The sequence below is a fragment of the Phyllostomus discolor genome, chromosome 5 (genome assembly GCF_004126475.2).
Source record: "Phyllostomus discolor isolate MPI-MPIP mPhyDis1 chromosome 5, mPhyDis1.pri.v3, whole genome shotgun sequence".
Taxonomy (NCBI): domain Eukaryota; kingdom Metazoa; phylum Chordata; class Mammalia; order Chiroptera; family Phyllostomidae; genus Phyllostomus; species Phyllostomus discolor.
Window position 1 is genome coordinate 78,457,267 of NC_040907.2, and position 22,555 is coordinate 78,479,821.

General features: G+C 40.4%; 2 protein-coding genes across 5 annotated transcripts; one reads left to right on the top strand and one right to left on the bottom strand.

Moving 5' to 3' along the window:
- The first annotated feature begins 162 nt into the window (after positions 1–162).
- Positions 163–22,147, top strand: TPMT (thiopurine S-methyltransferase). Of its 4 annotated transcripts, XM_036026458.1 has the most exons (10): positions 196–238; positions 799–884; positions 2,111–2,332; positions 3,478–3,570; positions 10,015–10,147; positions 16,203–16,255; positions 16,902–16,976; positions 19,750–19,835; positions 21,145–21,189; positions 21,895–22,147. In XM_036026458.1, the coding sequence occupies exons 3-10, from the start codon at positions 2,193–2,195 to the stop codon at positions 22,005–22,007; spliced, it is 738 nt and encodes a 245-aa protein (XP_035882351.1). In that variant the 5' UTR covers positions 196–238; positions 799–884; positions 2,111–2,192; the 3' UTR covers positions 22,008–22,147. The 4 variants fall into 4 exon arrangements, with proteins under 4 accessions (XP_035882353.1, XP_035882351.1, XP_035882352.1 ...); XM_036026460.1 differs by lacking the exon at positions 799–884 and having other exon boundaries at positions 163–238; positions 2,150–2,332; XM_036026459.1 differs by lacking the exon at positions 196–238 and having other exon boundaries at positions 755–884; positions 2,150–2,332.
- On the bottom strand, positions 12,312–12,851 carry LOC114496720 (60S ribosomal protein L36a-like). The gene has a single exon (XM_028512427.2). The coding sequence runs from the start codon at positions 12,832–12,834 to the stop codon at positions 12,454–12,456; it is 381 nt and encodes a 126-aa protein (XP_028368228.2). The 5' UTR covers positions 12,835–12,851; the 3' UTR covers positions 12,312–12,453.
- Positions 22,148–22,555: the final 408 nt, after the last annotated feature.

The window sequence follows — 22,555 nt, forward strand, 5'->3', positions numbered from 1 at the left end:
CGAGGACTAAGGCGGGGCACCTGGGGAGGGGCGGGGTCTGGCTGTCGGTGCGTGGGTGGGCCACGGGGGCGGAGCGCAGGAGGAGGCAGGGGAGGAGGCAGGGGAGGAGGCAGGGGAGGAGGCAGGGGAGGAGGGGGCGGGAGGCGGTCCACTACTTAACCAGTCCTTGGTTAGAGCAGGGCCGCAAAGCAGCGGGCGACTAGCGAGGTACGTTTCCCCGGGCGTAGAGACCGCGCGGGTAAGTGGAATGATTTGCTAGGTGTAATCCTGTGATGGGATTCCGGAATCGGGCAGCCTAACAAGGGTGGACAGCCGAGTAATTGGCGCCCTGAAATAGAGTTCAGGGAGCAGAGTGGCATCTGGGAATAACCAGGTAGGACAGTGAATGACCTTTCTGTGAGTCCACGATTAAGTGAAACCCAAACATTGATAGGTATTAGTGACTGTTAAGAGAAGTACTTGACAGACTAGTGCACTAGGGGCGGTGTAGGGCCAGGGGAGGGGAGAACTGGGGTGCTTTAAGTATTGTCTTGCTCCATGGTGGTTACAAAGGTGAATGTCTGTGTAAAAGTTCACTGAGCCGTACTCTTAAAATTTGTGTACTTCAGGGAAGTTATTCTTAAATTTAGCAAAATTAAAAAATAAATATAAAGCAGAATTTTTTTTTAAAGAAAAGGTGGGGGTCCACCCGCGGAGGACTTGAGCGACCAAACTATGTATGCTACCCATGTATGGGTAGCAGTGCTAGTGAAACTTGCCTTTCGGGTGCTTATAGTTTACGCTTTTATCTTGCTTTAGAATGAAACTTTTATTTCTCCAGAAAAGGTCATAAGCAAGTTAAGAAATTGTTAGAACATCCCAGAAGTGATTAAGTTATATTCGTGGTAAGTTAATTTTAAGTTTGCATGAAACGGATAGAATTGTGCAATACAGGTTACCCTGCCTCTGTGATAAACTTATGCTTCCCCTTTGTTTTCAGTAGAGAGGTGCTTAATGAAGTCTTAAACCCACCGTTCCCAAAATTTCAGTTAAATATAAAGATGGGGGAAAAGCAACTCTCTTTTGCTTTTCTGTACCGAGTATCATCAGATACTTCCCCCTAACCTCTTAAGAAAACTGAGTCACCTCCTGACATCATCAGGGCCTTGCAAAAGTAATTTATTAACAAATGTTTGCTGAGACGTGAATTTATATTTACAAATCCTTAAATCTTAAGCACATCAAAGCCAAAGTTTGCAATAAAGACAATTTTCCTGAAATACCTGCTTTTTATGCATTGTTTGCAATTCTCATGGATAAATCATTAAATTAGAAGCACTAATAACATACTAGTATAATCCAAACTACCATATAGAAAATTTATAAATAAAAAAGCAAAACAGTGATTAACTTCAGAATGAAAAAGTTGTACAACAAAGGAACATTAATTGTAGAACGCTATGTTGCTTGTGTATGGTATTTACCGAGTCACAACAATGTACTCCACATATTTAATCAAAAATCTGCTATGTCTCTATTGAAAAGATAGGAAAAATGAGAAGAGAGTGTGAGTGTGTTTGTGTGCATGTGTGTTGGGAAGGTGAAAGATGGCTACATGCTTCTTTTCTCTACAAGTTACCTAGAAATGAAAGAAGATACAAAAATAAGGTTGTTATTCTGAGATAGAGTTAGATTTGAAGACTGAGTTCAAAAAGTTAAAGATGGTTGCCTCTCTCATGCAAATGGGAACTGTTATTTTTGTAACTGTTGAAGTCTTCAAGTTGTGTGCATTGTAACAGTGATTACAAATATAAGTAAACATTGAAAGAAAATTTTAAAATTAAGAGTAACTGAGATGCTAGAAAAAATTCTAAGTTTATGGAAGTTATAAAGTGTGAAATTCCTGTTTGCTTTTCCTCCTTTATTTTAACTTAAATCCTTTTACTCTAATGTTAAGACATAATTCAATTTATTTAAAGATCTTTCCTAATGTGTAATATGAGGGTGCCCCCACCATCAAACTCACTGAAAAGTAATTTTTGTATGACTTTTCTGGGATATTGAAATATGTTTTTAACAGCCATACTGCTGAGGATAATGGTTTTTGTTTTATTCCTCAATGGAATTGCAGTGCCTTCAAATGTTAACTTTGCAAGTATTTTCTGCCTAGGTATTGGAGACATCTGCTGTTAGGCAAAGGCATTTATGAAACAATGGATGATACAAAAACTTCACTTAATATTAAAGAGTACCCCGATGCTGAGGTACAGAAAAACCAAGTACTAACTCTGGAAGAATGGCAAGAAAAGTGGGTGGACCGCAAAATTGCATTTCATCAAGAACAAGGACACCAGTAAGAAATATTTGGTATATAACAAAGAAATGCTCTATCAGAAACTGACTTTGGAGATGGAAATAATAATATTTGACACATTTTAAGATGCACATTTTTAGTTTTTTCTCATTTCAGCATTTATAAAATCATATTGCATCTGTGGCATGTTCCATCTTTCCATGGAGTATAAATAACTGTATGACTTACAATTGAAAACATCTTAGATTCATGAATTGAGAAATCCCCGGTAGCATCTATGTATTGGCCACACGTTTGTACACAGAGCAGGTGCGCAAGCGACATTAATGCTTATGTATCTTTACACTGAAAAGTGGTATTGTTTTGAATTTGTTTTCAAACAGTAAATGTTGTTCAACATTGAAATGTTAAAGTGTTATCTCTATGGTGAAAGAAGGGAGGATGAAAGAAATTAGCAAATGAGCCAAGATATTGAGCCACATGTTAGTAGCAGGAGTAGGCTTTGAAGCAGCAATAATAAATCATGGGCCAGTGCTAAGTAAGGCGATCATGTCAGATGTTCCCTGTTTCAGGCAGCCACCCTGCCTTCCCAGGGTGCATCATTATTATCATTATTGCACGTGCACTCTGAGTAGTTGGGCCATCATCCCAGAATTGTTGTATGGGTTATTCCTGTTATGTGGATGGCCTGAGGAGAGCCACATCCCTACAAAGGAATTAATTACAAGAACAGCCACAACTTTTCAGAGCTCCTCCTGAGCCCTGAGTACACATTTAGAGAGCTTACTGTAAAATGAGTGTGGAAAAACTCAGTACATCCAAAGGCTCCCCCATGTCTCATACACACACATACATGCACCTATATATTTGGGAAATTAATGAAGAATTTTTAAAACATATCAACCAAGGAACAATTTTTAAAAATTTTTAATTGCCAATCAGGAAAGACCTGGATTTGAATCAGATTAATCATTCACTAGCTATGTTACTGAGCAAGTTACTTAACTTTTCTGTTTCTTCCTATGCCAAGTGGAGATTATAATAATTAATGTCATCTACTTTATAAAGTTTTTGGGAATAGTAAGTGAGATAATGCATGAAAAGTACTTAGCATTATGCAATTGTTGTCCTTTCCTCTGTTCATTGGCTAATTAAAACAAAAACATTTTTTTTTTTGTCTCCAGGCTATTAAAGAAGCATTTGGATAATTTCCTTAAAGGCGAGAGTGGACTGAGAGTATTTTTCCCTCTTTGTGGAAAAGCAGTTGAGATGAAATGGTATGAGCAGATAAGCATTGATACATTTTCTTGTCTTTTTTTGCCTTTCTTTTTTAATGTATTTTATTGACTATGCTATTACAATTGTCCCAATTTTTTCCCTTTTGCCCCCCGCTGCCCAGTACCCTTATTCTCTCCAGGAGTCCCTCCCTTAGTTCATGTCCATGCATCATGCATGTAAGTTCTTTGGGTTCTCCATTTCATGTACTATTAATATCCCCCTGTCTATTTTGTACCTACCAATTATGCTTCTTAATCCCCGCACCTTACCCCCATTCTCTCCCTTCTCCCTCCCAGCTGATAACCCTTCAAATGATCTCCCTATGTATGATTCTGTTCCTGTTCTGGTTGTTTGCTTAATTTTTTGTTTGTTTGTTTTTAATTTGTTGATAGTTGTGAATTTGTTGACCTTTTAATGTTCATAGTTTTGATCTTCTTATTTTTCTTATATAATTCCTTTTGACATTTCATGTAATAGTAGCTTGGTAATGATGAATTCCTTAGCTTTACTTTGTCTGGGAAGTACTTTATCTGCCCTTCCATTCTAAATGACAGCTTTGCTGGATAGAGTAATCTTGTATGTAGGTCCTTGCTGTTCATCACTTTGAATACTTTTTGCCTGTCCCTTCTTGCTTGCCTGCAAGATTTCTTTTGGGAAACCAGCTGACAGGCTTACAGGAACTCCTTTGTAGGTAACTGTCTCCTTTTCTCTTGCTGCTTTTAAGATTCTCTCTTTGTCTTTAACCCTTGGCATTTTAATTATGATGTGTTTTGTTGTTTTCCTCTTTGTATTCATCTGTTCATCACTTTCTGTGCTTCCTGGACTTATATGTCTATTTCCTTTGCCAGATTGGTGAAGTTTTCCTTCATTATTTTTTCAAATAAACTTTCAATTTCTTGCTCTTCCTCTTCTCTTTCTCGTACCCCTATGATTTGGATGTTGGTACCTTTAAAGTTGCCCCATAGGTTCCTAAGCTTATCCTCATTCTTTGGAATTCTTTTTTCTTCCTGCTGTTTTGATTGAATGCTTTTTTCCTTCCTGTGTTCCAAGTTGTTAATTTGATTCCTGGCTTCATCCTCTCCACTGTTAGTTCCCTGTGGATTTTTCTTTAGTTCACTTAGTATAACCTTTATTTCTTCCCTTCTGTTTTTGCTGTCAGTAGTGAGTTCTTTGAGCATCCTGATAACCAGTGTTGTGAGCTCAGTATCTGATAGGTTGGTTATCTCCATTTTGTTTAGTTTCTTTTCTGGGGTTTTGTTCTGTTCTTTCACTTGGGCCATATTTCTTTGTCTCCTCATTTTGGCAGCTTCCTTGTGTTTGTTTCTGTGTATTAGGTAGAGCTGCTTTGACTCCTTGTCTTAGAAAAGACTCCTGTATATTGTGTGGGGCAGAACCTTAGGTAATTGCCATGGTGGGGCAACCCGCTTCACTGCTTTGTGGCTCTGGGTTGGGGGAAGGCTTGGAGAGAGAACAATGCCACTGCCTGGCTTCTGGAGGTTTGTCTGGCACGCAACCCATTTCTAGTCACTTCACCCACTTTTCGTATGAGACTGGTGCCCTTACAGCTGTTACTTTGGTGGTGAATCCCAGAGTGGCTAGTTTTGCATACGTTTTAAGTCTGTGCAGTCCCTTTAATTGGACTTTTCTGAAAATCTGTCAGTTTCTTCCACTGCCCCAGCCCCCACTGATTTTTACAGCCAGAAGTTATAGGGATTTATCTTCCCAGTGCTAGAACCCTGGGCTCTGCAGTCAGGTCTGGGGCTAGGATCGCTGGCTCCCAAGGTATCCCTCCCAATTTTCATCCACCATACATGAGTGTGGGACCTCACATTCTGCCGAAGCTTGTCTTCCTATGCCTCCATCTTGACCAGAAGTCCACTTTCTTGTGTTGATGGAAAGTGCTTATAGCTGAGATTATTTGTGAAATGGCTGCTATAGCTTACGTTTTAGTGTGGCCATGAAATTGAGAATATTTAAACTATGTTATTAGACTTTATCCTAACCAGCTGACTGAAATAGAAGAAAGGATTACTTTAGAAACTACCTGTAAGAAAAACACTAACTATAAATAGATTGTCTCAATATTATGCCATAAGTGATAACAATCTAACTGTAGCAGAGATTTTGAAACAAGATTAGGAAATAGAATGAGACAACCGATTAAATGTGATTGTTAAATATTTTGGGTTGAAAGTCATTTTATAATTAAAAAATACCAGAACTAAACTATTATATATATGCAATTATATGTAATTACATATAAGTTATTGTATTCAAGAATTTTTCACTTATTTAACTAATTTGTATATTGATATCTATACAGATGTCAGATATGAATAAACTATGAGCTGAGGCCAAACAGCATTAAAATGAAATGTATAAGACATTTCTTTAGGTTCTTTTTTTTTTTTAAAGATTTTATTTATTTATTTTTAGAGAGGGAAGGGAGGGAGGGGGGAGAGCGAGAGAGAGAGAAAGAGAGAGAGAGAGACATCAATGTGCGGTTGCTGGGGGTTCTGGCCTGCAACCCAGGAATGTACCCTGGCTGGAAATCGAACCTGGGACACTTTGGTTCCCAGCCTGCGCTCAATCCACTGAGCTATGCCAGCCAGGGCTTAGGTTCTTTTTTAAGGGCAATATATTCCAATATTATCCAGCTCCTACCACTTTATAGTAGGTCATTTCACTTTTCCATGTGTTGAATGGAAATAAAAATTCATGCAGCTGGTTTAGACTCTTTTGTTTATATTTTGTAACTTTATAAAATGTATGAAGAATATAAAAAATATTCCATGTATGGTAACTTACAGACTTCCTAGGGAATATGAAAGATAAGTTATTCATATGCATATTCGAGAACTATGAACAGTTCATGCTCTGACCACACTGGAAGTGTGTAGCGCTGTGTGGGTAGTAGGTGTAGTCGCTTCAGCTCTACCTCTTGTTTTAAAAATGTGAATTTCATTCTAAGTTTATTGATATCTTAGGGAATAATTTGAGCATGATGTGAATTTTACGTTTGCTTAGTCTGTAAGAAACACGAGGGGAAAACAAATGATTTTGCCTAGTGGGACTAAGCTGAGCATGAATAGATAAAACAAACACAGGCACACACCTCCAGCCCCTCTCCCAGGTGCCTCAGTTCACCCTGTGTGCTGTCACTCCCATCCACAGCCAGAGTTAGGACTTAGCTTTGATTTCCAAGAATCCTCTGTCCAGCATTTCACACTGACTTGAAAGCTGCAGCCCTTCCAACGCCCAGCTCTACAGGTAAACTTCTGGTGCCATGTTGTAGTACTTACATATTATATAACCATTTAACACGTGTAAGACCTCTGACACCAGTTCTTTTAGATTCCTCTCTTTTTCCTTTTAATGTGCCACTGACAACTTTTTGCTTAAATAATTTTTACCCAATATATTTCTAAATTTCATTTAATTGTACATTATTGAGAAAATCCTGATTCACAGAGATAAGTTATAGCAAATGTGTAACAGCTTTTTTAAAATGTTATTTTTAAATTAAAGTATAATTCTGGGGGGAAGGGGGGGGGCAACTGGTCATCAATACTTGCTTTCAGAATGAGATGGGAGCATCCTTCCTTTGCTGTGTGCTTTGCATTTGAGCCACCATCTTGGGTTAGAACCAGGCAACTCAGCACAAAGCCTTGAGTGTAAATTGCTGGAATCAAAACATCTCTGATCACTTTGTTTCATTTTCTTCTTTTTAAAAATAGGGATGGGAGGGAGGTGATGGTGCCCCAAAAGGGAGGGTGTCTGCACTAAGGATTTAGAAACGCTTGGAAAGCTAATAACCTCATCAGAAACTGCCTTTAGCCATACTCCTGACCTTACAGATGAGGAAAAAAGAGGAAATAAATTCCTGAAATTAATCTATGCTAATTTAATTTGTTACTTCTTCAGTTTCCTATGTGTCTTAAAATTGTTATCATGGAATCATTTTCTGGCAAAGTATCTTTGTCAAACAAAATATTGGCCTCTTGGGAGCTGAAGTCAGTCAACTTTTTAGAGTATTTAAGTGGACTTTGGTGAGCTTATAGTTCTACTGTATATCCTTACAGAACATTTTTTCAAAACACCCAAAGAAGCCTGACTGGTATGGCTCAGTTGGTTGGGCATCATCCCACAGAGTAAAAGGCCATCGGTTCGATTCCTGGTTAGGGCACATGCCTGGGTTTTAGGGTTCCATCCCCAGTCAGGGCGTGTGCAAGAGGCAACCAGTTGATGTTTCTGTCTCACATTGGTGTTTCTTTTCTCTCTCACATCAGTGTTTTGCTCTGTCTCTTTCTTCCTCCTTTCCACTCTCTAAAAATAAAGTATTTTTTAGATAAAATAAATAAATAAAAATAAAACACCCAAAGAAAATCCACTCTCCAGATTTTAAAACTCACCATTGGGGTAAAGAGTTGAGGGTCCAAAGGTTGTAACAGTTCCTGAAGTCAGAGGGAGCTAGCCTGGCACCTGGACTCTGCCGCTCCCCAGCCGAGACATTCCAGCAGGGAGTGTACAATACTGCGCAGGGGAGGGGTCAGGATGGGATATTAAGATATAGACCTCTGTACTTTAACAAATGGTTGGGGGGGAGGGGTGCCTGGAGAAAACAAAGTCACTGTTACCTTTTTTGAAATAAAACTAAAACTTGAAAAAAATTTCTTGTTCAGTAAAAACGGGGTAGAATTTCATTATCCCTAGCCACAAGGGACTGGTTCCACCGAGAAGTGAACACTGGGAACTCAAAACTTTGAAAATGTGTGGGGAAAGGGAAAATTGTCTTTCTGTTAGTTGGCAAATGTTCCAGTGGAGCTTTGTTTTTGCTGGGATGTGTTATGTTGTATGTGCACAGATGGACCAGAGTCTGTAGTGAGTTTATAAAGTTCAGAAAAGATGGTTGATAAAAATCTTTATTTTTGTAATCTTAATAATAGCCCACTGGAACTCTTAATTAATTAAGGTATAACTGACATATATTATGTTAGTTTCAGGTATACAATATAATGATTCGATGTTTGTAGGTACTGCAAAATGATCACAATAAATCTTGTTAAGATTCATTGTAATGCATAGTTACATTTTTTTTTCATGATGAGAATTTTTAACTCAGTAATTTTTAAATATGGGGTAGGGAAAAGTAGGCTTATGGTTGTGAGTGTGTGAAACAGTTTATTTTTGTATTATTATTAATAATAACATTTTCCAAACAAACTGTAAATTTTTGCCCCACCCTGTGTGCATTACAGATTATTACCTGTAACCCCCATGCTGTATATCACATCCCTAGGGCTGCCTTATGTTATAACTGCAAGTTTGTACTTTTTGACCCCCTTCACCCATTTTGCCCACCCCCCAATTCCAGCCTCTGGCAGCCATCAATATGTTCTCTGTATCTCTGAGTTTGTTTGGTTGTTTTTTGTAGATTCCACATATAAATGAGATCATAAGGTATTTGTCTTTTTTTTTCTGAGTTATTTCAATTAGAATAATACCCTCAAGGTACATCGTGGTCATCATTAATGGCAACATTCTGTTCTTTTACAGCTGAATAATACTCTATTACAACTAAGTTTTTAATGTTGTGCCCCAACCCTTATCTTCTTAGGAGCCTTATTTATTGCATGATTTTTGCATAGTGCAGTGATTTTTAGGTAGGCATATGTTGCATTATAGCAGAACTGACTGTATGTGTTTATTTAATTTTACATAAAATCAATACTTGCCTAGGTATTTTGTGCCACTAGTAGAGTTTTCTCTGGAGTCCAAGAAAATGTATGAATTCTGTGATTATAAAGCTTACGGTAAAGTACTAGTTATCTGCATATAGTAATTAAATAAATTTCTGGATAGTGTGTACTACAAGTAAATGAAAATTATAAGATTTTTATAAAAATTGATGCCAGTGTTCTAGAGCTGTATGCTCCAGTACCATAGCTACTATCCGCATGTGGCTATTCAAATTTAAACTAAATCACATTAGCCACATCTCAAATACTCCACAGCCAGTGTGGTTAGCGGCTGCTGGTTTGGACAGCATAGGTGTGGGCACTTCTATCATTGTTGAAGGCTGTCATGGACAGAGCTGATTTAGAGAACTTGAAAAGCATTTCTAATCCATAGGATGCTTTTAAATTAAAAACTCTCCTAATCAAATCCATTTGTAATAAATGAACATTTTAAGGCATAATTTTCCAAAATTTAAAGTTTTTTCCTAAGGTCATATAAATCAACTTTTCAGAATTCCATATAACGTAAGGTTTGAGAATATAGAGATTCACTTTCTGTGGATCTACGTATTCTATGAAACCAAAGAACCTGAATTCGTATAAATCCTTTAAAGTTAAGGAAGATATATGCTTATTGGGGCATATCCTTTTATTTAGTGCTGTATTTGAAATAAAAATTTAAGTGTAAATATATGGTTTATGCAGGTTTGCAGATCGAGGTCACAGCGTAGTTGGAGTGGAAATCAGTGAACTTGGGATCCGGGAATTTTTTACGGAGCAGAACCTTTCTTACACAGAAGAGCCAATTGTGGCAATTCCTGGAGCCAAAGTATTCAAGGTTTGTTTTGTTTTGGTAAATAATTACTTCCATGCCCCCACCAAAAGTTTTTCTTAGCATGGATGAGGCTACTATACAAGTGTATATAAAATTCACCTAGACATTAAATGGTGTAAAGAACTAGGGCTTAAAAAGATAGATGGATAGCTGGTATAGAAATATACAGGGTCTGGCACAAATAACACCATATTGTTTATCACAAAATCTTTATTACAGAACCATAAGCATGTAATTCTGTAACATAACAATATCACACTCAGGCACACTGTATGACATTTTAGGTGAAATGCTCAAATTAAAACTATAAATTGTTACACCCAATTTTTACTCTTCCAACCACACTGAAGCAGGTGGTACTTGTGCCAGACCTTGTATATAAAACCTGAGGTCAAAGCCTGCCTGGACTCGTGTTTTTGGTTTGGGTGTGTGTAATTTTTTAAAATTTATAAATCAGCATTTCTGAAAACCTGTCTTGTGCCACACCCTGCATGAAACATTGAAGAAGTAACACAGTTCCTGCCCTAAATCCTTTAGCTTATGAGAGAAAAGAGAATGCAGAGGAAGCTGTTTGTCACACACGGAGCTAAGTATAATGGCACAGGGTATTAAGGGAACAGAGAGGAAAATTACCTAACCCAGCTGGGGGAGCTTCCTGAAGCGTGGTGACTGGTAGGGCTGGGCCAGGCAGGCGTTCAGGTTCACGGTTTCAGATGCCCTGGGAAGGTGGTACTTCAGCCCGTGCCGCAAGGTTTCAAAGTGGGGACATGACACCGCCAGATTTTCTTTTGAGCCAAAGACCCTTGTGGCCTCCAAGGCTGTAAATTCGAAGGGAAGGAACCTCCTGGCAAAGAGACCAAGTGGGAGGCTGTGAGCAGTGGTCTAGGAAAGAGATCTTGAAGTGATATAGGTGCTTAGAGGAGCAGAGGTAGGTTAAAGTAATGCTTAGAATGCCAGACTGGGAGAATTTAGTGATTAAACTGAGAGATCAAGGTGATGAGGAGTTTACCTTTCTAGCTTAGGTTGAATGGCAGAGAATAAAGAAGTTGAAAACAAGCAGAGAGAATCAGTTTTGTTCTAGAGATGAATTTAAGAGACCTACAGAATAGCAAAGGTGTGGCTGGCAAATGGTTTTATGTCCCCGACGCATGGGGCAGCACTTGGGCAGGAAACAGTAGACTTGGGAGTTGTCACCCTATGACCAGAATGATCCAGTGGAACCACCTCACCAGCTTGGGGTAATAGTGTAGGAATGGTAAAGACCAGCCAAACGTGAATAAGCAGAGTCTGTTTATTCAGAGGGGGTCAGCCACTTGTATTTGGCAGGGGCTCAAAGACGGGTTTGAGAGTTGGAAAGCTTTATAGTGAAGAACACAAAGGCTTCAGTTATGCCCTGATTGGAGGCTGTTGGCCTGGGAAAAACAGAATGGGGTGAACTAGAGGAGAGCATGCTTTGTGATGGGTTTGGGGTTTACATTTGACTTTCTCTGGTGGGTCTTGAATAGGAGGAATGAAATTAGGGAGCTGGCATGCACTGACCACACAGGCTGTGGTTTGGCTTTCCTGGCTGATTGCTGCAGAGGCAGTGGGTCCAAGTTCTCTTGTCTTACATGGTCTGGCCATTGTGTGTTTGTATATTCAGTTTTTTGCAAAGTACTGTCTTTTCTAAGTATTGAAATTAATTGCTCAAGTCATTACAAGGCTTAATAGTACTTTATTTTACAGCTTTCTCCTACCCTATTCACAGTCACCTAAGAATCCCAAAAGATTACTCAGCCCAAAGAAGCTAGTCCAGCCTCCAGACTCCTTGGAGCAATGGTTCTCAGCTCTAGTGGGACATTTGAAATCACCTGTGGACCCTTTTTTTTTCATTTTTAAATAATTTTTATTTTTCAATTACATTTGATGTACATTGTTATATTAGTTTCAGGTATAAACCCCAGTGATTAGACATTACATAACTTACTAAGTGATCATCCTAAGTCTTGCCATCTGAAACCATAAATAATTGTTAGAATATTATTGACTGTGTTCCCTGTGTTATACTTTATATTCCCATGACTATTCAGTACTTTTTAACCAATTTTTACTTCTTAATCCTTTCACCATTTTCATCCATCCCCCCAACCCTCCTCTTCTTTGGCAACCATCAAAATGTTCTCTGTATCTATGAGCCTGTTTCTGTTCTGCTTGTTCATGTACTTTGTTTTTTAGATTCAGTTGGAGATAGATATGTATTTATTGCCATTTTATTGTTCACATATTTTCTTTTTCTTTTTTAACATATCCTCATGATTTTATTGTCAAGCTTAGAACTGGATCACTTGGCCCTTTCTCTTCTTATCTCCTCCCAGTTCAAAATGTTTGCATCTCTTGTTAGCCAGCATTCTCATAGATCTGCAGTTGCGTTCAACACATTCAAGCCTCAGCACAAGCTTCTTTGTAGTTTTAGCCTTCTTCCAGAAAATCGGCTTAGTCTGCCCACTGTAGCCACTCTGCTTTCTGTCATAACGCTGCTTCCCCTGTGCGTACAGAGAATCCTTTCCCTTCTTGTACTGTGTTACTTTGTGAGGTTGATGCTTTCCACACTTTTTACAGGAAGTCCGGCAGGTTTTAGGAATGTTCACCATGGTTGTGAGAGCACTAACAGCATGGAAAGTTTTCCTTCTTCTTAAAGAGCTATTTCTCATCTGGGAAACTCTTTATCTATCTTTGAATTCTAAATGATAGCTTTGCTGGCTAGACTAATCTCAGTTGTAAGTCCTTTCTTTTCATCAGTTGGAATATTTCATGCCAATCTCTTCTGGCCTTCAAAGCTTCTGTTGAGAAATCAGCTGACATTCTTATGGAAGCTCCCTTGTAGGTAGCCAGTTGCATTTCTCGTGCTGCTTTTAATATTCTCTCTTTGTCTTAATCCTCAGCATTTTAATTATGATGTGCCTTGGTGTGGGCCTCTTTGGGTTCATCATATATGGGACTTTATGTGCTTCCTGTACTAGTGTGTCTATTCCTTCACCAGCTTAGGAAAGTTTTCCATCATTATTTTTTCAAATAGGTTTTCAATTTCTTGCTCTCTCTCCTCTTTCCAGCACCCCCATGATGCAAATGTTGGAATGCTTTAAGTTGTTCCAAAGGCACCTTACACTATGCTCATTTTTTGGATTCATTTTTCTTTTTGCTATTCAGATAGGGTGTTTTTTGCTTCCTTATATTCTAAATCACTGATTTGATTCTGTGCTTCATCTATTCTACTGTTGATTCCCTATAAATTATTCTTCATTTCAGTTGGTATAGCCTTCATTTCTGATTGGTCCTTTTTTATGCTGTTGAGGTGCTAATTTCTTTGAGCATCTTTATAACCAGTGTTTTTAACTCTGCATCTAGTAGATTGCTTGTCTCCATTTTGTTTAGTTCTTTTTCTGGAGTTTTGTACTGTTTCATTTAGGACATGTTTCTTTGTTTTCTAATTTTGGCTGCCTCCTTGTGGTTTTCTTCTATGTATTAGGTAGAGTTGCTATGTTTCCCAGGCTTGGTAGCATGGCCTAATGTAAGAGGTGTTCTGCAGAGTCCAGTGGCACAGCCTTCTTGAGCACCCAAGCTGGGCACGTGAGGTGCCCCCCCCCAATGGAGCTGTGTACACCTTCCTGTTGTAGTTGAGACTTGATAGCTGTTGGCATATCAATGGGAGAGATTTACCTCCAGGTTGATCAGCTGCAAGGACTGCCTGGCTGTGACCACCAACCTCTGATCAACTTGGAGGATCAGCTGTGTAGGTGCCCACCCCACAGAGCAGGACTTACTTTCACAGGGCTCTGGTGTCTGCCCCTTGAGTGTGCTGTTTGTGGAGGTGGTTAGGTGGAGGTGGTGGTTGTGACGGTGTTTCATCATGCTCTGAAGCTGTCCCTGGGTACGTTGACTTTAGGGCTTCCAGTGAGGTGCAGGCCAAGTTCAGCAGCCATCTGTGTTATGTCTAGGGTCACCAGGCATGAGCTACAGAGCAGTCTGCTGATGGCTGCCACTTGTGCTGGACTTGAAGGTACACAGACAAGGCCAAGCTCTGAACCAAGGCTGGCTGCTGGTAGTGTCAGGCCTGGGGCCACATGGTGAGAGAGGGACATGCTGAGATCAGATGCTACTTGTTTTTGACATTTTAGGAAAATTTGAAGCATTAGTGAAAAAAGTCCATTCAGATGGAAAAGCTAGTGGAAATAGCTTAGGTGGGCCTGAAAATTGAGTGGGGAAGCGTCTCAGGGAACCACCAGGGCAGGGCAAACAGTGTGAGCCAGGTTGATGGAGACTCAGATATGGTGCCTTCCTGCCAGCTCTGTGGGGGAGGGCTCAGAAAAGGAATAATGGCCTCTGCCAGCACTTCTGTCTGGGAGAAAGCTGCCCATCCCCAGCTCTCACCCTGATGCCAGACAATTCAGTTTCTTTGTGCATATCTCTGTTACCTTTCAAGTGCTGCTCCAGCACTGGAGCTCAGAAGGATTGAGTCAGAGTAAGTCCATGTGTGGGCCCTTTAAAGAGGAACTGCCTGGGACTCCAGAAAGCTTCGGTCTCTCTCAGCCTGAATCCCCCCTGGTTCTCGCAACTAGATGTTATGGGGACTTCACTTCCTGGCTCTGGAATCCTGGGCTGGGGGACCTGGTGTGAAGCTGGGACCCCCCCCCCCCCCCACTTCTCAGGTGAGACCTCTGCAACCAAAATATCCCTCCTAATTTTTATCCATCACACATGGGTATGGAAACAGCCCATTCCTCATCTCTGCCCCTCCCACCAATTTCAGTGTGGCTTCATCGTTAAGTCTCTAGTTTTAGGACTTCTATTCAGCTAGATTTCAGGCATTCTGAATGATGGTTATTCTGTAGTTTAGTTGTAATTTTGATGTGGTATAGGAGGAGGTGAGTACCATACTTACCTATGCTGCCATCTTGCCCGGAAGTTCCTCACCTGTGGATCTGGTAAAGTTCCCAGTCTGAGGTCTTACCTCAGACTAATTAAATCAGAGTCTCTAGTGGGTGGGGCTGGCATCAGTATTATTTAAAGTTCCCCCATGATTCCAGTCTGTAACCAAAGTTAAAATTCACTATCTGTTCTCCCTGCCTCCAGGCCTAGCCCTCTCTGGGCTGTTCCCAGAGTACTTCCAAACGGGTTTTCAAAGACCTCCCCTCTTCTATTTGTAAACCTTTGTTGGTGTCTCATTTTAGAATAAAATCTAACAGTTTCACGTCCTGATGTGCCTCTGCTAACTTGCCTTTCACCCCACCCCCACCCTACCCCACCCCACCTCTCAGACTTCTCATATCCCCGGACATGGTGGAGTCCATGTCATGGTACTCCCCCTGGACTGCTCCTCCAGCCCAACCCCTGTAATGTTAGCAGATGCATCAACACCCTTTCAAAGGCCGCCTCTTCTTCAGCCTTTCCCCAGGCAGTTCCCTGTTCTGTCCTCTGTTCCCATAGTTCTCAGGCATACAACCAAAACAGCACAGGCCATTCTGCAGTGTAATATTTCTTTGTACCCACACGCCTCTCTGCTCTACCAGGCTGTCCCCACTGTGGTCAGAGACCATGTCAAATTCACATCCACTATCTAGAACCAGGGTAATCCTGTCCATGTGCTCAGAAAATAAATGCTCATTAGATGAATGAATGAAGAGAGAAGGGATGTCAACCCAACTGCACTTTTCATGAATAACTTCTAACACATGGGACCTTTCTCTGTCAGCCTGCCTGGTATTGATTGACCTGTGTATTTATCTTTAGCAGAGTCTAAATAAGGACTTAATAAGTTAAATAAGTTAAACATTATAGTAAGGTAATGAGATTAACCTCTATTATTTTGTTCTTTGAATTGATAAAAAAGAACAGGTTTAAACAACTGCAGTGCCATTTAAATATTTTTCAGTAAAAAAGTTATTTGCAGTAAAATTATACTCTTTATATTTAATTATACATTCTTTCTTCATCACCCTTGCTTTGCCCCTCTTTTTTTCCTTGACTACTCAAGTATCTCCTAATTAAGTAGAAATTTTTTTCTTGAAATTTTTCCTTACAGAGTTCTTCAGGGAACATCTCACTCTACTGCTGCAACCTTTTTGATCTTCCCAGGTAGGACTGAATACTACCTGTGCACTTACAAAACTTGAGTGTTTGCTAGCAGTGCTGGGGGTGGGGAAGTGTCTTTCCTCCCTCCCATCAACTTGTAGTAGCATCCACAAAGCATTGATGTGGGTGTGTTCTGCAGTTATTTTTACTGCAGGTTACATGTCTGACAAAAAGTTCATGAGGCCAGCAGTAATTGAACATCTTCTACCTCCCAATATCTTTGTCCTTGATAACTCCCAAACTATGGAAAGCATTATTATGACCCTAGACAGGTAAGGAAAAGGAAGCAAGAGCAAGACCAATGTCACCTTCACACCTGGGTCTATTACACCTGGTGAAGTACCAGCATGCATCATGGGGAACACTGTGTGTCTTGTTAAAAATTTGATTGTTCTTCCCTGACTGCTATAGCTTGGTTGGTTGGCTGTCAAACCACAAGCAAAAGGTTGTCAGTTTGATTCCCCATCAGGGCACATGCCTGGGTTGTGGGCTTGGTCCCCAGTCGGGGCACATATGAGAGGCAACCAACCAATGTTTCTCACCTTCTCTTTCTCCCTCCCTTGCTCTCTCTTTAAAAATAAATAAATAAAATCTTTAAAAATTTTTTTTTTCTTATGTAAAATGTATTTTTTCTTTTTCTTTCTGATAGAGCAAATATTGGCAAATTTGACAGGATTTGGGATAGAGGATCTTTAGTTGCTATTAACCCAGGCGATCGTAAACGGTTAGTAATTTGGTTTCTTTATATTGGCTCACTCTTTCTTTCTCTCTTTCTCTCTCTCTCTCTCTCTTTCTCCCCTCCTTTCTCTCTCTCTCTTTCTTTCCCTCTTAATTTAATGTATTGTGCTTGTTCTGGATTCTAGAAAATTAGTTAGAATTTTACTGGTTTGAAGTAACTTTTTATATTTCAAATTAGAGGGCCTAAATCCAATACCGTATTTTCTAAAATATAGCATTTGGCCATAGGACCCTGGGTACAAGGCTTGTGACACCATCACTTCCAAACTGTGTTGGCTTGATTAAAGTACTCACCTTCTCTAAGTCTCATTTACTCTGAAAATCATAATATTTTTTCTAATACCTCCGTCACCACGTCCACTAATATTACCAGGTGACACTTGTTAGCTATTTGCCACATGCCGGGCACTGTTTGAAATACTTTATGTGGATCAACACATTTCATCCACAAAACCCTGTGAGATATATGCTCTCATTATCCCATTGTGCAGATGAGGAAACCAAGGTCAAAGACGAGAAGGTACTTGTTCAAAGTTAGACAGCTAATACATGACAGAAAGATTCAGACCAGGGAGTTTGGCCTCAAAGTCCACAGTCATGATCCCCACATTATACTACCTTACACGGTTGTAATGGGAATTAAAAGAAATGATATGTGTAGGAAGGGCCTTGTCAACTCTAAATCACTGTATAAAAATTAGCCACTATTAAATTAGAGCTTTTGTAATGATGCTTTTGGTGACCATGCTTATTGTATCTAGCCTTATTTGGTAATAAAATTATAATATAAGAGGAAACATACTGAGTAAGGCGTGACCATACGGACATGGACTTTCCAATTCAAATATTGTTCATATACTTACTTGGATTTGGCACATAAATATTGAATTATTTAGTTGTACGGAGACAGACTCTTAACACATGGCCAAAAATGTTAGATTCACATTAGAGAAATTAAATTTTTATTTTTAAAAATGGTTTCCTAAGTAAGATTTATTGCCAAATCTAATCTTTTAAAGTTAGGCCATGCTACGTCTTCTTCACATGTATATTTCTTCAGTGAGAACTCGTGCTCACCGTCCCTTCTCTTTCGCTCCCCACTCCTTCTTTATCTCCTTTGTGGGATCCTCACCTTCCTCCCATGCCTAAGGTGTCACTCCCAAAGGGACCCCCCCCCAGCCTTTTGCTTTTCTCTCTTATACTTGCTCGTTTAATGACACTTTAGTTCCCCTATTACTTTTGTTCAGTTATTCAACAAATACATATTAAGTTCCTACGATGCTCTAAATATATCCTATGCCAGAATTGGGGAAATAACGGGACACATCATACATGGTATTTGTTTTTATCATTTTTATATTGCCAACTCTGTTTTAGTCCCGACCATGCACATCACCTTTCCAGGATCTGATTGGCAGCTCCTATGTGATGTCAGTGTTCTTTATCCACTCAGAGATTTACCTGAGACCCCTTTGTATCCATAAAACACCGTGTTTGCATACTAAACTCAGTTCTGCTAAATGTCTGACATTGTAGGTGTCTCCTACTTCCTGAGGATGATCACCTGTTGTGAGGTTAGTCCCTCCTAGGGCCTTTGGTTTGCATGGTTAAAATCCACAAGGCAGTGGGGAGCAAACTAGAAGTCACAAATTTCACTATAAGGGCAGACCATGCCCCTGGTGTGCCAAGGGCCAAAGCTCCTTTCTCAGAGCTGGGCAGCTTGCCCACCTCTGTCAGTCTCTCGTGTCCTCTCTACCTCCCTGGGTGGGTGTCCTCTGTCCGCCCAGCCTGACCACTCAGCTTCCTCTGCCTGCTCCATTCTGCTCCCACATATCTGACTTGCTCACCACCCTCAGCCTCCTCTGCTCCGCCCACCACAGAGCCAACAGCTCCAGATTTCAGTGCAATGACCACAGCTAACTAGTGGCTCATGCGGTCTCTTAACTCAGTTTCCCAGTGGAGTAATCTGGCTGGTCTAACTCATTGTTCTGGACTGGGTCCAGCTCTGGCTCCTGGTCAGTCTACTGATGGGCCCCATCCAGGCCAGGCCCCCACTCTGAACGTTCAATCAGACATGGCTGGGAAGTGGCATCACCTGTTCCCCAAGCCACCCACTACAAAGAACTCTTCCAGCAATACTCAGTCTATGCCAAATTTGCAGAACTTAAATTTCATACTACCTTGAATTTTTACCTGTTAGTCTTGTCTCTCTCCAGCTTAATAGAGGGGAAGTATTGTATTTTGAACCCCTTACAAATGCCCCCCGGTGAGGTCCTACTCACCCACGACATTTGTTACATGGCAGCATCCCATGCCCCACAGTAAACCTGCTGAATCAGTCTGTGAGAATGGAGTTCAAGTATCTTTCCTTTAAGCCAGTGTCCGAGTCATTTTGATACCAGCCTGGGAAGAGGTGTCACTGCCCCAGAGCACGGGTACATGCGGCAGCCCTTTGGGAAGAACGTGTTCAAAGCAGAAGGCCTCTGAGCACACAGGAGGAAGGAGCCTCTGCCCATCTTACTGTGAAGTCTTCTGGTCTGAGTGGCTCATTTTGACTCCCATCTTTATTATTTCCCAGTCGAGGCAGGTGACATAATTTGTTGAACCCACTGCTGACTTTCAGAATAAGAATCGGCTTCACAGGGTTGTTAGGAGAAATACACTCAGTAGTGTAGATGAAAGTAAATGCTGCCTTTCACCTCGCAGACATTGCCTTTGTAGAGAAATCTAATACATACTTTGTTGTGTATTTTTTTTAGTTATGCAGATATAATGCTGTCCCTAATGAGAAAAGGGTTTCAGTACCTCTTGAGCGTTTTTTCTTATGATCCAACTAAACATGCAGGTAAAGTCTTTTTGTTTTCCTAGTTGCCTCATTTTCTGATTTAATTATATGACGTGAATAGCATTAATTTTCTCCTAACTTTCCCATAGGAAGTATACTGCTTATACACATACATGAAGATAAGTCTAGTGTTGGCTAATGGAAATGATAAACATTTTTCTGTCTCCCCACTCAATGCATATTTTTCTCATATTCCAATCCCATTTTGTTCGTGCACAGCTCAAAACAGAAGAGAGAGGGGGGATTCGGTTAGGAGGGAGAGACCTGGCTGCTCTGCTGTAGACAGCGCGTGTCCGTGTCGTCGGTGGCGTTGTGGTGGCTGTGCGATGCCCACGGCCCGCACACACCCTCGCAGGAGGACGGGGCAGAGTGGCCTGGGGAGGTCGGAGGTGTGCAGTGAAGTCCAACTATTGCTGATTTTTAGTTTCTGAAATTTTATAATTTATTGATTTTATGATTTTATAACTATGTTTTGACTTTGTAAAAGTAATATTTTCTTCTGGACCCATTTCGATGTGTTTGAACATTAAACCATAACCTTTGTCATGGCTGAACTTTCATTTTCAGGAAGATTTGAAAACCGAGTATGTAGACTTTTAATTTGTAAAAAGTCCCTTTTTGATTTTTAATTGAGTTTTTAAAAAAGTACTGTGTTTTATAAACATTTACATATCTTAGTATTTTTTTGTTTTAATAAATCATCTTAAAAATTCACTAAAAGATAAGACCTGGTGTTCCCAGTGGGACAATCAGATGGAAACAGAAATTGATGGAGACAGACATCAGCTCTGCTAATCTGATTTCAGCTTCATTCCTGAACAGCGGGCCTGTGGGTGGGAACACGGCAGGCCCTGTCTGGGGGTGGAGCCCAGAGGAGAGAGCTCTAGAAAGGGTCAGAAGTTCAGTTTCCTTTAAAGTTAATGGCCCTCGGTAAAGTGGGAGCATGTATAGAATGTGGGTGTGTGCATGAGCAGTAGAAAATCAGTACCCCAGAAGATGAAGGAACCCCCAAGGGAATCTGTTAATCAGCTCCATTCTGATTTCAGTGTTGTCAGACCCCATGGCTGCTCAGCCATCTCGTCTCTGCTGGAGATGGGCACCTGCCATCGCTTTGCCTCACTGAGGCAGTCTTTGGTCTGACGTGGTAGGAAGGAAGCAGCAGCAGAGCTGGTCACATCCCCGCCCATTTGGCTAATCAAGTTATATGGAGAATGAGTACGCCCAGGTCACTGGAAGTAAGCTGAGAAGTGGGCCCTGAGAATTTGTTTCTCTTTAGAATTAGATCTAACCATGTTTCTCTTTTACCTAGGCCCACCATTTTATGTTTCAGATGCTGAAATTAAAAGATTGTTTGGTAAGTTATGGATATATGCTGTAACACTTAAAACAAAGTCAACAGTTAACTGCTTTGAGCTGTTATCAAACTATTACTATCTAGAGGTATAAAACTTAAAGGTCAGAAACCATTTTATTGAAGACTATTTTATCTTAGAAAAGGGACAGATCTTGCCCCAGCCAATGTGGCTCAGTTGGTTGGAGTGCTGTGCCATGGACTGAAAGGTGGCAGGTTCAATTCCCATCAGGGCACATACCCAGCTTGTGGGTGCAGTCCCTAGCTGGGGTGTGTACAGGAAGGCAGCCAGTAGATGTTTCTCTCTCACAGTGATCTCTCTCTCTCTCTCTTTCTTTCTCTTTCTCTCCCCTTCGCACTCCCTCTCACCTCCCACTCCTCTTCCCCCTTCCTCTGTCTCTGAAAAAGGAAGGAAAAAAATTTCCTCGGGTAAAGATTTTAAAAAAGGGACAGATCTCTATAATTTGCCTTTTTAGTTAAATGGCATGCTTATGTTGAAGCCATTTGAATTCTTCTGCAGAGATGGTATATTTATTTTGGCTCTAAACTGTTACAAATGATAATTCAGAACATTTGCCTCAGTGTTTTCCTATTTTCATTAAAAGAAGAGAAAAGTCTCCATTTAAAAGGGATTTGATATGTTTCAAGAAGCCCCCCTGATTGCGTTCCTCATAAAGCTGTGCCTTGTCGCCCCATCTTCTGCTCCAGGCGCGGTGTGCAGCAGTCGGTGCCTTGAGCAGGCAGATATGTTTGAGGAGCGACACAGAAGTTGGGGGATTGACTCCCTTATTGAGAATTTGTATCTACTTACAGAAAAGTAAATGAGACACAAGTAAAAGCGAGTAACATTGAGTTTTTGAGCAAATGAAAATTAGGCTAAGGCATGAAAATGTAATGGATGACCTTTGAAAAAAAATTGTTTGCATAGCATATCACAGAAATGTATGTAACTTTCTAGGGGGAAAAAACATACTGAGGTGTTAAAGTCTCTACCTTTAGAAAGGAGAGTATGATTGGAGTGATAGATTATACCTGTGTGTTTTACTTACAAATTGCAATAATTTTTTACAATCAGCATGTATTACTTCTGTAATTAAAAAATAAAGGAGAGCCCCAACCAGTGTGGCCCAGTCGGTCGGTGGTTGTGCCACTAAGGGAAGGGCGGCCAGTTGGACTCCCTGTCAGGGCACATGCCCTGGTGGTGGGCTTGGTCCCTGGTTGGGGCGTGTGAGAGGCAGCCAGTGGGTGATTCTCCCACACATTGGTGTTTGTCTCCCTCTCTTTCTCCTTCCCTTCCCTTCTCTCTAAAAATAAATAAAGAAAATCTTTTTTAAAACTTTTTAAAAATAGAAAAGTAATGTATACAACT